Genomic DNA, 16,856 nt, shown 5'->3' on the forward strand with positions numbered 1-16,856 from the left:
ACGACCATCAGAACTCACAGTAAATGAGCTCCTTTCTGAAGTGATTAACCATGAGAAAACAGAGATTTCAGAAACATCCTGAATTTGCTCAGAAACAGACCATTAGCTGTATACTTAAGTTAAACAAAGATACACTAAGCCAACTGCCCTCTCATCTACACTTGTATAAACCCAGTATAATTTCACTGGAGATCCTAATAGAACTATTGCATATTGTAATTTGGCTGACATCTATAACCAAAGCACAACAAAACATCTGTGGTTTATTACCTTAAAGAAGAAGGGAAGTCCCAGATGCCTGAGAAGTGATATTGAATGCTTCACCTCTGCCATGAATTCAAATGTACCATACAGTTCAAAGTCTGCATCAACATCCATATTCACAGTTATATCTTTGTCATCATACTGGACTTCACAGGTAGTCTTGGCTTTGTTTTCTAAATGGAAACGACAAAATGGGGCCAGTCTGTAGGGTCTTTTATAAGGCATTTCAATACTGCTTGCATCAAACCAAAACCTCAACTGAAAAATCAAAAATGAAATTCAAAATCTCATTCAAGTTGACATAGTTGCAGTCTGTTGTTTTAAGAGTTGAAGTAAAATTCAGGACTTTTTGGATATCCTTGAATATATCAAGCCTTGAGTTAACAGAGCGTTTGTACTCATGTATAACTGTTAAGTGACAAGTCAGTTCCTGACAGTAGTGTTCTGTGCTAGATGCTCAGAACGTCATAGCCATTTCCTCTAGAGAGGAATTCTGAGCCTCTTTCAACCTCTAACGACTCCCTCAGTCTCAGTGACAGCAACCAAGACTGCTCAAACAACATGACTTAAGGCCTTCCTTCACATTTTGCTACCAACTTTCCATATCTGAAAAAGGAAAAAATACAGATTGGTAAGAAATAAAAATAAGACAGAAGATCTGACACCCAAAAAATTGTTAGGGAGAAGACAAAGTCATGGGTGTGTAAATGGTCATACACTGACTACTTCAGTGGCTGTCCTGAAACACGACCAGTAAGCGCTTATTAAGCCTTTGCTTTTGATGCAGGTACCATCCTAATATATCCTTTGAGAAGCATCAGTGTCCATCATGTCACCATTTCTGTTGCTGGGGCATCCTTATTAAGCCCCATCAGGAGATCATGTTACTGATAAATTACCACTCTTTTATAGTCTGTCAGAAACTTTTCAAGGTACCACACTGGTAAACGGTATTGGTGGATTTTGAGACTTCTGTGGTTTTTTTATGATACAAATCAAAGCATGCCATGAACCAGATTAAGCACTTGCTCAATATTTGCCAGACAATGGACAAATGTATGAGTAAATATAGTTAGCTTTAAAGAACATGCACATACACACAGAAAGCGACGATCTTATCTTTCATATCTTTAACTCCTGCAAAATTATTTAAAATTATTTTCAATAACCACTTAAAATTACACTGGGATTCACACTTTTTATGCTCTATAACAAGTTTCATTGTGTGATGCTGAACTACACAGTTCCTTAGTTCGTGCAGCTAAGTATCCTGGGGATCACCTATTTTAGTAGGTGTCATAACTCAAAAAAATCTTTTCTGAAACCTAACTAACAACATACGAAGTATAAGAATGACAGTTTTATTTGCAGACAATGAAAAATTGTTCCTTTTAAAGTACTACCAGCAAAGCTTAGCAAATCAGTTTGTAGCTGTTAAAGAAACAGCTGAAACATCCTCACAGAGCTAGTACGTAACAGGAACTGCAAAAGGAACAGCACGTACCTACCTAATTTCTGTAAACTCAGAATCAGATTGATTGTCTTAGGGTAGCCAGATGCCTGTAACGTCTCGCTGTTATGTACACTTTGGCAAAAAATTTCTATTTGGTTACCAATATAATAAGAGTTTATTATGTATGTGACTGATGTTTCTCCAGCTGCAATGCGCATACGTCTTTCTCGAGTAGCATTTCTTCCTTGAAAAAACACATCTATCTAAAACAAGACAGGAAGATTTATGGCTTTGAAATACCATTTAAGTACTATTTAATTTCAAAACAGATGACAAATGGAAATGAGTTTTCTCTAGTCTATGCTTATTTCAAAAATCCATCCATTAACAAAAAAACTTAGCCTTTCATAATTCATCTCTGACTTTCTAATTTCAAATCCAGAATGGAATGGATCAGAATGGAACGACGTCATTCAAAAATTAGGCAGTTAATAAATTCTTAGTATTTTAGTAGGTGATGTTTTAGCCATCCATTGTTTGTAAATATCAGGAGAAAACTTCATCTTTCATTCTCTACCTTACACAATGGTAGTCCTTATTCAAGTTATGGGCTGTTACACTATAAAAAAGGACAGTAATTTTCATTTTCTTAAAAATAAAAAACTACCTGTAAAGATGTTGGTACTCTGGCTTGTCGCAACCATGGCCAAGTATGCTGAAAATTCCCAGTTATGTCAGTACTTGTTTCAGACTTCTGGATTTGTCCTTCAAGAACCATCAGGTAATCACCATAATGCACTTTAATATTTAAATGCTTGATTGCTTTCAGGTTCAAGATAGTCTGTGTGATACAATGATAATTTGTGAAAGGGCACCTTTGTAAAAAGAAAAACTATTGTTATTCAGAGTTCTTTCTTTGGTTTGGGGTGTTTCAGCTCAAAGATGTGTAAATGAAGGTCCAGTAAAAACTTGTGTCATATTATTTTGTAACATAACACAGTTAGTGTTGAAGAAAGCTCCCATTTTTTTTTAATTTCCACAATTTAACAAGTATTCTCCAGTATGTCCTTACCTTAACCCTATTCAGGTGGATAAATGGTTAATAAAGAGCTAATGTTGTGCTGTAGGCTTGTATTTGTCAAATATATAAATATGCTAGACAATCATTCTGAATGTAAACCCTGAAATTTTAATACCATTTTAATAGCATTCACCTCCATCTAGTTGATAGCATGGCACACTGCAGACCTATCAGACAGACTAGGTATATTAGCTAAAATGCACTGCCCCCCTTGCGCAACACATACGGCAAAAGCTCAGGTGTGGCCTTGGCTCTCCACAGATCAGCAGCCAACCTGCAGCCTGCTCTTCCTATAAAACTTCTGGTTCAAGAAGCTATTCCCTGAATCTCTCAAGAATAAATCTAGCTTCTGGGCTCCTCTCCACCTTGAATTTTAGATAAGAAAAAAAAAAAAAGAGGGGAGAGGGTAAACAGAGAGAGAAAAGGAGCAGGAAGGGGAAAAAAAAAGGAAAAAAGATAGTAACTGTCATTAAACCAGGAGCAGACATTCTGACTTATGTATATTGGGAAGATATCTGAATTCACAAAAACCTTATTCCATCAAGAGCCTAAGCAGCAACCTGCTTGACCACCTCAGTACCTCCCTTAGAGGCTGTCTTCCCCAACTTCTTGCTGCTTCCGATGGGTTACAGAGGTCAAGAATATAATCTGCATGGCAAGAAAGCAACTGGTTTGTCACTGTCCAGTAGAGAGTGACATTTCATTTTACCACTGAAACATGTTATCCCAGATCATTCAAATACACGTGTACATGTAGGTACAGTCTGCAAATATCCCAGACCATTCATCTGCACAGAAAACTACAGTTAAAAGTCTTGCACATCCAAAATGGGACTGCAGTGGACTTTCATAATGAATAGTCCACCATACTTCAAATTATGCAGAAGGACAGAAGACACCGCTGCTCTTTGTGGCAATTGAAATAAAGGTATGGAAGGCCCAACTTAGAGCACAGATAAGGAACAGCATAGGACTGGAGAAGATTATGAATGAGAAAGCAGCTGAGACTGTGTATCAATTCAGACACCTTAATCAGAAGAAAGGCACGTTATTGAACATTAGCTCGTATTTTAAATTGTGAAGAACAAACTTTGCTGCTTGTACCTGCTAGGTCAGGTAGAAAATAATTTGTGGTTATGGTTTGCTTTATTTTGGCAGCGTTTAACAGCATCAAGCTTTTTTTCCTGTGTAAATCTTGACTTTTAAGTGAAGCAAAATTGTAAGGCAACTTTGAAGTCTGCGCTGTGACTTGATGCGAGATGGTATAACACAAGTGAAAACATGAGAAAGATGCCAAAGTTAACAACTGAATGAGTAGAATTCTACTTACTTTGACAAGGAGACAACAATTTCTCCTACATAACAAGCGCTGTACAAAGTCCTATCTATACCCTCTGTTCTTTCCCATTCAACTTCTACAGTTTCTGCTTGTTTAATGGCTTGTTTCTAGACCACATGCCCATCTCCTCTGTCATTGTTTGATAACTTACCTGCAACTCAATCCTGTCTTCTATTTGCAGCGTCTTCAGTGCTTCTATGTTATGAGTAAGTTTGTAGCTAAGAGATATACTATCCAACTTCCGGACAAGGCTCAGTTCTTCTGTAATCTGTTTAGTCCAAATAAAATATGACAGAGCTCAACTGTGACATCTCTCTGATATTGACACTGTTCTGATTAACTTTAGGTACTGTTTCTATCACATTAAATTACTAAAACTTCAAAAAACGTGACGTACACAAAAGTTAGTTCTTCACTACACATCTCTGTACTGTAAAAGGGAGTATGCCGCACCAAGGGAAGATACTTGAAAAGTACAGGTTTGATACAGTTTACAAATGGAAATCACAGATCACTGTTGCTAACAAATTTGTTGCTAGAAGGGATTATGCAGTAGGAGTGATTGAAAGATACATGAGAGTTGGTAGTTCAGTACCCGTAAGGCCTGTCCAACACTCAGTGAAATCAAAGAAAGTCAATTCTTAACCGGACTAGGTACCAGTTTGGGGTGATGACTTGGTGAAATTTCTGCTGAATTTCACACCCTTAATAAATTAGACTTTTTGTTTTAAGACTCTTGATTGATTTCCACACTGAAGACATTTCTTCAATGGTCTCATGCAATTCTGCACTGAGCATGTGTACACAGCACACAGTTCAGTTAGTCTTATCCTTCTTTTAATTAAGGCCTTTAAAACCAAACCAACACCCGCACAGTACTCCTATAAGGGCCTCATGGCTATTCCAAATGGAAAAACAACGATTACCAAATCCATTAGCTCGCTCTAATCTCTCTCTCACATCTTACTAATACAGAGGAGACTTACTTGCTTGTTGTTCACCGAGAACTGAATAAATTTTTTATAGAGGTCATCATTTTTTTCTGATACCACATCAACTGATGTCCTTGTAGGAATGCCAATGTCAGTGGCTCCTTGAATGTTATGGGCTAGTACTGCATCCAGCTCCTGTCTTTCCTGTTAATATTTCATAACACATACAGCAGTGTGTGTGTAGATCCCAAAGCTTGCAGCCACACACAGTTTGAACAGAAACTCAGCAAATCCATCTATCCTAAATTAAAACTAATACATTAACTAAAATTTAAACTAACTAAATTAAAACTAATTAAATCCAATTGCACTGAATTTAGTGGAGTTACATCATGGGAAAAAGTAGAAAATAATCAAGCATAGGACAGACAGGATACAAAGCACATCTTTCAGCCAGAAGCAAAAATGTGCAACTGTCTCCTTCTGGTGGCAACAGACAGCTGGCAGGTGTCTGTTTTCTACAGCATGGAAATACCCAGAAATTACCCGCTATGGCAAGCAAGTGAACACTGAACATGAAGAAGCTACTTCTGCATGTACTCTTTCTTTCTGCACGGATAACAAGAGAAGTCAAATTTGTAATTGGCAATAGGAGAGCAAGAGACTCAAAGCCTTTGTTGTGGTGTTGTCCTAATAAAGAAACAAACAGCAGTGCCTCACTTAATCACTGCCTGCTAGTTTGCTCTGTAAATCACAGAAATTGCTCTGTAACCCACAATTTTTTCTTTATGTGCATTGCTATACACTTCCATGGTGACTGAATTGCATTATATTGATAGGATCTGTAGTATATCGAGCAAAATCAGCATTTGTGCTTTTGGATGTCATATTATGTTTGCCATGTAATATACTGAACACCAAATAGTACAAAATAAAAAAAAATACATGCATACCAAGAACAGAACAAGGAAATGATTCAAGAAGTGCCACGGTCTGTATCCTATTATCCTATAAATCTGTTTTACTACACATTACAGGTGCCACATTCTCAAAGATCTATCTTTTATTCTGGCATTTATTATTAAAGCTTATCTATTTGTTCCCAGTAAAATAGTTTACAGTATGTCACCCAGCACTTCATACACTCATTCTAACAATCTGTAAGATACTTACATCAGTGGCTTTTAGTATAAGGAGTCCTTGCAATTTATTTTCATCAGCAATGATCAACACCTGTGAATCTATGTTCGTTTTATCTATCAAAACATAGCCTGAACCATCAATTTTTACTGGTGCTCCAGCATCCTGCAGAAATGGAAAGAAAAGAAAACTTCTACATTTATCCACAAATATGCTTATTTATGCACAAATATGCAAATATACAGCTGAAAATTGTATTGCTAGTAAGTAGCTATAATAGCATCTGGTTATAAAACTAGCATATCAGGCAGGATGTCCATATAATGTTTCATGAGATTATTTTCTGAAAGTTTATACAATTTTTCTCTTTTGCATTTTAAAGTTGTCTGACGTATTTTTGATGTATCGGTCAGCATAAATAGAACATAGGCTAACTTGGCAGCTTTTCTTGCCTAACTGAAGAGCCAATTAATTTGCTACGCTTTGCATTGCTCCAGTGATGCAAGGCATCCACAAACCCTGAGAAACCAGACAGTAAGGGTAGGTTTATTACAGCAGTTTTATTCTGTAAGAGTCTTCTCTTTGTATATTCAGTTATATCCTGACTCATACATTGAACAGATCATTCTGTGATAACACCTCTCTAAACTTTCCCCATACACACGTCTCCTGTCCTTTCCATCTTCTGCCTATATAGCAGTGACTGGTGGGATGTGAAGAAGCCTAGGCTCAATGATACAAGCAGTTCAGACAGCAATATAGATTTTCAGTAAGATTCAGTGCTCAATTAAGGTAAATTTACAACTGCTATTTCAGGAAATTCTGCTGCAGAAATTCTACCCTTCGCCCATTTACTGTTAGGCCTGGAAAAATAAACTACCAGGCAAGAACTAAGGTAAGAACTGTCATCTTTCTCTCCTCCATTAGGGGGTAAAAAAAGTGCAGCATGTCACACCACCCGAAAGAGGTCTCAGCACACCACCTTTCGTTACTTGGAGAGCTTTGAAACCAGTCTTGCTCCCCAGCTCACAGAGCTCCTCCCAGGCACCTGCACTACGGTTTCCTTCGGAGATGAGGACTCCCAGGACCACCACAGCCAACCAGGTGTCCCAACTGTCCCAGAGCCACAGCTTCATTTCCTTTGCTTTAAATAGAAATGAGACTGTGCTGCAGATGACAGATCATTTCTGTGTTGCTTATCAGATCTTTCTCCACAGAGCTCCAGAGACTTGTTTTCTTTTCCTTTTCTGAACAGTGCTATTATTTCATTACTCTTCATATCGATTGCAATTCAGACTTCAAGTCTGTAGCAAGATCCCACCAGACCCAGAAGCTAAATCTCATTAATGGAACTGGAAATGTTACCTCATGGTGCATGAACAGGCAATATATATGATAGGGTTCAGCTCTGGGGCAACTGTGTAGACAGTATGTGCAAGAATTGTCATTGAGAAAAGGCTCATCAGTCCAAACCAGCTCGTTTGAAATGTCATTTTTGTTTTTTCAGTCAAATCCCCCAGATATTTCTGAACTCAGGTTGTACAGGAAATTGTAATTGCTGTTTAATGCTGCCTTTCTCTGTATTTTAAGTAATGTTTTTCTTACATTACGTATCAGTTTGTTAGCAATTTCAATTTTCTGTAAGGCTGAATGGAAATTTCCTGAAATGAAGATTATCCATTTAAATTATATTTTCATTTTGTTTCACAGTTTGCTTGATGTATTTTTAAACTATTTTGTGGTTTGTCAGAACAGCTGAGAAATTGCAATTGCAGTTCCCAAAGAGAGCTCTGAATACACATTATCTCTGAAGATTAAAGCTCAGCAGATTTCTCAACTGGCCCTTTTAAAGAATACATCAAAATACTTCACAGTAATCCCACTTGAATAGTACAGACTGGTACAAGTCCACTGACCTCAGGTATTGATTTGGCTTATACCATATAACAGTACATTGAATGACTGGCTCCAAATGTAAGATACAACATAAAAAAGAAGAGAACACTTTTCTAAGATCTGACTGCTACCATCGAAATCATCAGACTATTTTCTTTTGACTTCAGTAGATGTAATGGTAAGATCCCAGTTTAGAATTAAACATAGCATGTCAAGAGTAAAGCAAAAGATTCTTTCAAATACCTGAATTGTTTGGCATTTGTTTTCTATAAACATTTTCCACTGAAGCTTCTTTTCAGAGTAGAAATCCCCGTTCATCTGAAGCTCACAAGCACCTAAACTCAATCCTATGTCAATATGATACTTTAACTCCTTTCGTGCCATGACAGATAGCTTATTTTCCCTTGGAATTTCTTTCAGTTGAGGGAATTCATGTCTGAATTGAACTTCAAGAGTCATCTTTGGCTTGCACTCTGTTCTTACTTCGAGATGGGCAACCTTGCCATCTGTTTCAAGGACGCAGAGAAGTCCTGCTTGGCAGCTGTCTTTCTGAATATATCCTGTGAGCCGTGACTGAGCTGGAATACCGAGATCCTAGCAAGATATTTAAAAAACCCTTTAGATTATACATACACATTGAGAGGTTTTCTTCACCTCTTAGCACATGCGAAATGAGATTTTATGCTACATCAGCAAACACAGGGCCTGCAGTCTCAGCACTGCCATTTTTCTCTCTCCCAGCAGCAAGGTGGCAATTTTGCCTGAATAATGCTTGAGAGAAGATTTTAGGACTGCCCTACAGAATTTACAGCTTCTTTTCCTATAAGAACTTTTAAGTTTACAAAACACGAAACCTGTATTTCTTCAGAATGGCAACGATTATTGAACATTGTTTGCTTCATTCAGACCGCACCTATCTTAATTTTCAGAATACACGAAGCCCCCCAAAATAATAGCCTCAACAGACTTTCTTGTAGCTGATGGTCTGAGGAAATGTGGGGTTTTTTGGTAAAATATTAAAAATTCAAGCCTGCCTTGTGTAGCATTCTAAATGAAATGTTACCTCCCTTTTTTTTCAAAATATTTGTGAAAACACTGAAAATTTTATTATTTTTTGCATTTCAGTGGTTTTCATGACGGATGACAACACAATCACGCACATTTTCCTGTCATTTTTATATTATCTTGTAGTTGAAGAAATTAAAATTGAGAAGTTAAATGGAAAAAGAAATGCATACGAACATCTGGAAATAACCCCAAACTCACAGAAGTCGTTCCCTCTAATGAAGCAAGTGAAATTAGACAGGAAAATAAAGCAAATTTCACAGCTTCTACTTTGATAAAATGAAAGAAAATACTTTTTGAGAAATGTTTCAAACTAAAACCTGCTGATGAGCCATAGAACAGCAAGGGCAGTCTCAGTTTGCCAAGATGACAACCAGCAGGGACTTTAAAACTAATCTCAGTCTATACTAACATCTGTGAACCACAAGATCCGTACTGTCTGCTGTAAGACACCTATCAGTAGAGTGACCGTCTAAAACTCAACATGGTTATTTTAGCTAAATCCCCACAAGGCCTTCATTTTTCTCAAATCTTTCTTTAAAAGCCTCAAATAACTACCTGTAGATGTTGACACAATGTTTCTGTTTCCAGTGTCCATTCAGCTTTATTCTGAATACAGAGACCTCCTCTAGCCTTAAGGTTGCATTTGCCAACCTGCAGCGACAAAACACCTTTAGTGGTGGCGTCTGTGGCTGCAGAGAACAGGACAGAGTTTTCAAAAGGCAGCCCAAGCTCCTCAAGCCAGGGAACTGAATGCCTTAGTATTCCTTGGAATGTGTAATCATGCTCACAGGAAGTGTCTATCTGCGTATTAGCTGTTTTGTCATCACATTGGAGGTTCATCAATAAGCCAATGTTGCAGATGTTCTGTTTGAATGAGCCCTCAAAGGCTACTGCATGAGGCAGTCCCACCGTCTGCAACAGAAAAGATTATACTATTTAAAGTACATAAGGTTAAACAATTGTCTTCCTAATTTGTTTTGAACAAAGCATTTCTTCTTTCAGAACCTATATACTTTTGGAAAGGACCACTTGAGACAGCTTGTTTCACAGAGTAATCAGAAATGATCCTGAGAATAAACTGTATGAAAAAATATCCTAGAAAATCCTTTTAATAAAAACCACAGAAAGAAAAAATTTTAATCCCAAAGGAAATCTCCAAAGTTTCAAACAGAAAGGATTCACTTTTCATTAGATTTTAGGACCAAATATTATTTTATTAAAAAAATTAAGGCATTAAGCAACTATTTTATGGCTACAGCAGTAATGTGTCACATTATTACTCCAATTTTGCATTTTAAGTATCGTATTTTTGCAAATGTTTTGACTTGTTGATCTGGCAGAACCCCTTTAATAATGAAAAATATCCTTACCATAAATAAAACTGCCAGGACAGAGTCCTCTGTGACTCATAGTGATAAGAAATACAAAGACTATGGTATCACATAGAAAACCATCTAGACTGTTACCTCTAGACTGACACACTTGTTTCTAACAGTAAGTATCCATTCTGTATCCGTTTCGTTGCTTGCCAGGCTCACTTCTCCATCCGCTTTTAAACTGCAGTGTCCAAGGACAATCTCAAGCATGCCTTTATACTTGTCACTTCTCATGGCTGACACCTTCACTTGGTTCTCTTTGGCAACACCCAGAGACTGAAGCTGGGGCAAGGAATGCTTAAAGTCAAGCTCCAAATGAGGCTGCAGGTTGAATGTGGCATAGAGTTGCAGGTAGGCAAATATCTCATTAAAAGAAACGTGTCCGAAGAACTTGACAGTAGAGTTGCCAGTAAACATTGACCCATTCAGTAAAACTTTTGCTGGAGACTGTAAAATTACAGAAAAATTGTTGTCAGGCTTGCTCCTCTGTCAGGCCACATACTGTTTTTAGAATCATTTCCCTACTGCAATAACATGCTTATTCTCAAAAAAAATTTGAATAAACAAATAAATTGCTACTATGAGTGCAAGAGGAAAAACATTTAGTATCCATCCTATATATGCATAAATGCCTACAGAAACGGAGAGAAGAGCCCAAAATCTTCTTTTGTAGTTCTATAATAAAAACAACAGCAACTGCCCCCAACTGTTAAAACTATTACTAATAATAAAAAAGCAACTGCTATTGCTTTTATTATCACCACTTTTCTTTTTCCTATACACAAATAGAGCTCTAGCATGTGAATGTGTTAAATTCCCCACAGACTTCAGCAGGAAGGACCAGTGTTATGTAGACTGGACCCACATTACATGAGGGAACTGGAATCTATTTGTGTTTTTTGCCACTGAAACGTATTTGAGAATTGCAATCACTAGCATTACTGCTTGTTTAAAGACAAACAGTGATCTTCTCTAATGTCACTCACAGGAAATATGTTTTTACATTCTTGAGAAAACGTCAGATTATAAGGTTTATCTTTCTGGAACAGTTCAAGTGTCACAGGGACTTTCACAAACAAATGATTAGTAAGAAAGAGCAGGAAATTGATTAAGTAAATCATGCAATTGATACTGACAACACTGGAAAAAAAACACCACCAGCATCAAACTTACACTAAGTTAATATGGCTCAGTGGCTAGTTCCAGTCAAATTTTTTTTTTTTTTTTTTTTTTTTTGCATAAGTAGTCCGCATTTTCAATTTGACTGACTTTCCAACCATAGCATAGTTAATGTACATCTACAGGGAAATCATATTCTAGAAACTAACTGTCCATCAGTTTGTGTATTTATGGAACAGACAAGATTCCCAGCTTGCGCCTCCTATGCTCCCATGTCCAGGTCATTTCAGGTTGGTTGCACAACAGCAAAACAAGATCATTTATACTGAGTTCAAGTCTAACTGGCAGAAGATGCAGTTTGGAGGCGTCAGTTAAGGAAAGTGTTTGCCTTTGGTCTCATGTAACCTGTTATCTCATGGGATCATTAGTTTTAGACTAGGTGCAAACTCTTTCATTGAGCACTGAATCAATCCAACTTGCCTACTTGTTGTAGGACATGTGAATACCACCTTTAAAATTGCACCTGTTGGGCCTGTAAACACCTCTTAGCTGTGCTTATGTTTTGCACTTGGTGCATAGTTGTGCATTAAGGATGTAAATCCGTATCACCCAAATACAAGTTTGGCTGAAAGTTCACACTCAGAATAAAAATTCTATTGCCTGCTAGTGAAACTGAATGCTACCTTCCTCATGAACTTGTCTTGTTTTTGATGTACAAGCAATTTGATTCAGTTGAATTTGGAGATATTAATGGAGTGAAAATATCTGAAGATTTGTACACAATTTCCTGCAAATTCAAACTCATTTCTACATCTCTGCCACCTTGCAGTAGAGTCCCTCAGTGGTAATTAAGATAGTATGCTGTCGACAGCAAAGTTTAAGAACAAAGTCTGTACCTCATAATGATGACTTGCAATGTCTCCATTGCAAAGGCCAGAAAATTGTTTGTAGATGGATTCTCCACTGCAAGTAATCTGTTGGCGTATTAACATAGCACATTCAAGACATGGAAAAAAGCAGATGACTAAAATAAAAAATAAAGATCTAAATGGCTGCTTTCAAGAGAAAGAGCAGGAAAGTGTTAAAATATAGCCTTAAGTTTAAAGGTTAGAGATCAGTCTCAAAAAGATTAAAAAAATTTTAGTGGATCTGAGGCCAAATCATGTCTCTAGTCTTACATTATTATCCAAAATATTATCAGGATAAACAAAGAGAAGAATAGGTTCAAACAGTAGGAAAATGTCACTTGCTAGACAGATTTCTGATGCTCTAGCTTTTGATTTAGGCAGGAGACAGTGGTACTTCCTATGTTTAACACAGGATCAGCATCTGCTGTCACAAGTAGATGCTCTGCATTTTAAATGTCATCAGCTGTGCCCAGTGCTGCAGACTGCTAAGTCCCTGGGGATGGCTGCTGGCTGTACAAAAACTACTGCCATTATTATCCATTCTCCAGTTTATATTACTGCACCCAAAACCAGCTAACTTTTCCACCTGCAAACCCCATTTGAGCAAGATGGAAAACAACTGTACATTATCATGGCTGGACAAGCACCCTTTTGGATATGCACTCTCCAGTTTCATGCCATACATGTTTGCTACCTGCCACGTTTTGTTTATCAATAAAGAGCAGGTTTTCAAGCAGTTTCTAGGTTTTCTGTGCCGGTCTTGTTTCGAAAAAAATCTCTCCCTTTTGATCTCCTAGCTTGCTCTCAAGATGCTAATTTGAACAATTGAGAATGAAGAAAGTGACGTCAAATACATCATATAATAGGATTTCTGCTAACCTGTATGGCCTGTGGGACAATGCTTATCAGTGCTCCTATATCATGATTAAGTGACAGTGAAATTTCCATAGCACCAATAGTGGTTTTCTTCTCTATTTTGACTTTGAACTGTTCCTCCTCCATCATGGTTGTTATACCTGCAGCAATCCCCTTGCTGAAATTCTGAGTAAAAAAGAAGCCAAATAAAGGAAAGACACAAATGACAATCTCCCAGTTACAGTTAGTAAAGGCAGAATCTGTTTCATAATGCTGGAACCTGACACCCTGAGTCACAGCAGCAGCACTAGTAGAAGAGAAGTGCAAATTTTTCAATGTGGCTTCATTTCAAAGACATATTTTCCTGTCATGCTAGACCTCCTGAATGCTCTGTACCAACACTGGACCAGCAAACATGATCAATGATGTTCCTGTGCTTTGAGATTTCCAAAGAGAAAGCTATGTTAAACATTCCTTGGCTATTTAGCAGATATCCAAGGGATGATACTGTAACTAGCAAAATCAAGTACAAGACACAACACAGTGCCTAGGCTCACGGACACTTAGATTTCATATGCTAAGCCTGCCTGTCCGTTTCTCATTTACTGAGGAAAAATAAAATTGGACAAGACTACCATCCTTAACTGGTAAGGCGCTTAATTTAAATCAGAACTGAATGCAGCATCTTTTTTAGTCTAGATTTAGTTCCAAGACTTCAGACAACTGGCACATGGTACAACTAGAAGCCACAAAGACACCTTTCTTTTGTATAGCCGTTTAGCGCATCTCAAAAATGCAGCCACCTTTTGAGTGAAGTGCATCCTGCGACAGCAAAGAAGAATAACCTAAAGAGATGAGAAATAGTTCTGTCGGAAATTAAATAATCACAGGCAGAACTTTTCTTACCTGGTAATAGCCAGCTGCTTCCACAATGAAGGGGATTCCAAGTTTCTTTATCTTTGAGTTGTTATGCTGTAAACTCACAGATAGCTGGGATTTAGGATGTTCTACAGACAGTCTCTGACCTTCAAACACAGCAGTAATCCTTTCACTGCCAGTCTGTAAGGCTATGGTAATGGTGTGATTTGCTGTGACATGGTCACACATGGCAATGAAAATGCCATCCAAGGGCAATCCTAACAACAGGGAAGGAAGTAAAATCAAGACAATGATATTGCTGGGTTGCCACTGTCTGTAAAATACATAAAAGTGACAGATTAAAGAGAGTGCTTCTATCACTTTTTATAACAGGAGACAGCACTTTCTGCTGTGTACTTACAGAAGCGAGAACATTTCCTACTACATGAAAATCATTAAGAATGACTTAAATTAACTGTCATATGCATCATGGAAGTCAAAGATTATTCCTTTCTTAATAAAGGATATATGGCAGTGTGTATTGTGTGCAACTCCAGCAATCGGCTGTTAGAAAGTTTCAAAACAGACTTCTTAGATCCAACGGAACAAAAGGCAATTTGCCCATCTAAAATTATTGATAACTTCAGTTCACAGAAGCCCTTGGTTTTGCTTATGAAAAAAACACTTGGAATATTTTACTCTTCAGAGTGACTTATTCAATGACATTCAAGAAATGTTTCAATTATGGTCCAAATCAAAAAAAGGTATAAAAATATGCTCAGAGAAACTGATCAGCATGCACTGATCAATATGCAGAGATAAAGATGTACAAGAGAAAAATAATTTATTTTGAAGCAGTTCAAGTATTTTTAAAATAGTTCTGAATCCATTGTATTGTATTGTCTTAATGATATTAAAATGAATGTTGCTGAAGTTAAGACCAGATCATATTGTGTTCTGGTGTGAGCAAATGCACCTTCCACAGGTCTGTACCCGTTTAGACAAATTCACCCCTATTTTGTTACACCGTATGTTGATCAAGTCAGAGTTTTCTTCATACCTGCATTTTTTAAAGAGCTGATATTATGTGTGAAAGTCCCACTGACTCTGATGTATTCATGACTCATGACACTGGAAAAATCTACAGAAAGGACTTTCTCATCCACCAGGAAACTAGCTAAACCTCTTTTGATCTCTTTACTCAGCTCCAGATGTCCTTTCAGTCTTGCCTCCATTGGCATTGCCTTACTGCCATTCTGAAACATAGCAAAAGTGACACTGTGTACGCTGGAATTCCCAAACGCATTTCTGTTCCTGAGATGGAGTCCATACAGTGCTTTGTTGATCATCACATTGATATTACCTGTAATAGTCAAAAATGATTACTGCAGAGAGTCATTTGGGACAGAAATGACCAGGATTTGATGAACAACATACAAATTAATCATTAATTTAATACTAGGAAGAAGTATATGCATTTCCACTGATTATAATAGATAATTTTGCCTAATCCAGATAGAAAATTGGTTCATTGTTTACAGAACAGTCTCTCTTAACTAGAAGTGCCTGTGCTGAGAACAAACTAAATAATAGCATTTACGGCAGCTGTTTCTTTTTATTTTCCAAGTTGTTTGTGCCTTTAGACCAGGACTAAGTATAGTGCACTGTCTTCTGAAGGCAAATTTACAGAGGGATTATGACCTTCCACAAAGGCTCCCTGTACTACTCCAGGATCACAGAATTGGTAAGGTTGGAAGGGACCTCCGGAGATCATCTAGTCCAACCCTCAAACGAGTGGCCTGTAAAAGGATCGAACCCATGACCTTGGCATTATTAGCCCCACGCTCTAACCAACTGAGCTAAACCTAACCCCCATAAACCATCCCTTGGAGCTCAGAAGTGACATGCTCTACTCCATGGAGCCACTCGCAAAGGCAAGCTCCTCGAATATGCTGCCACCCCACATTTCAGAAGGCTTGCATAAGAAACAAAAAAAACACCAGTTATTTTCCTCGATCAAAAAACTAACAAATAAAAGATGCACCTGCAATGAAAATGGTAGCTTACTCAAATATGTCTTTACCCCAGTGATCAATGGCTCGTCTGGCAGACTAAACGCATCCTTTTGTATTAAATGCACTTCTGAAAGGAATACACTATGATTAAAAAGCCTCCTTGGATAGCTGAAGAATTAGCAGCAAAAAACAAAGTAAAAAAGTACCATCATGTATGTTGCTTTTGCACTTCAGTAATCCATTCAGAGAAAGAAGCTGAGGTATAGCCTTTAATCCAGTAAATGTGTGTTGGACTTTTCCATTTATGGACAAGCCAAGACCATCTTTCTGCTCTCTGGCTCCCATGAAATCCACATGAAGCCTATTTTCATTCAGCTTTATTTCAGAAGATATCAAAAGACTAAAAAGAGAGAAAAACTGCCAGTAAAGTCATCTTAGCATCGCTGAATTCATGTTAGTCTCGCTGTCAACCTGCAGCAAAATCATCCCATTTATTTGGTAATGTTCAGCTTGCATTTAGACAAAAGAGAAGGAGATTTTTACCAGAGATCT

General features: G+C 37.5%; 1 protein-coding gene across 1 annotated transcript in view; it reads right to left on the reverse strand.

Moving 5' to 3' along the window:
• The window catches only part of LOC134147453 (uncharacterized), a 95,476-nt gene that overhangs the window by 23,598 nt on the left and 55,022 nt on the right, over positions 1-16,856 (reverse strand). The window contains exons 37-49 of the mRNA XM_062588600.1: positions 16,511-16,704; positions 15,350-15,652; positions 14,338-14,567; positions 13,456-13,617; positions 10,640-10,996; positions 9,729-10,085; positions 8,349-8,699; positions 6,243-6,374; positions 5,124-5,273; positions 4,289-4,405; positions 2,385-2,558; positions 1,773-1,980; positions 271-437 (exon numbers count right to left, since the gene is read on the reverse strand). Of these exons, the coding sequence (XP_062444584.1) occupies positions 271-437; positions 1,773-1,980; positions 2,385-2,558; positions 4,289-4,405; positions 5,124-5,273; positions 6,243-6,374; positions 8,349-8,699; positions 9,729-10,085; positions 10,640-10,996; positions 13,456-13,617; positions 14,338-14,567; positions 15,350-15,652; positions 16,511-16,704 (2,902 nt within the window). The remainder of the gene's footprint in view (positions 1-270; positions 438-1,772; positions 1,981-2,384; positions 2,559-4,288; positions 4,406-5,123; positions 5,274-6,242; positions 6,375-8,348; positions 8,700-9,728; positions 10,086-10,639; positions 10,997-13,455; positions 13,618-14,337; positions 14,568-15,349; positions 15,653-16,510; positions 16,705-16,856) is intronic.

The sequence above is a fragment of the Rhea pennata genome, chromosome 15 (genome assembly GCF_028389875.1).
Source record: "Rhea pennata isolate bPtePen1 chromosome 15, bPtePen1.pri, whole genome shotgun sequence".
In the NCBI taxonomy this organism is placed as follows: Eukaryota; Metazoa; Chordata; class Aves; order Rheiformes; family Rheidae; genus Rhea; species Rhea pennata.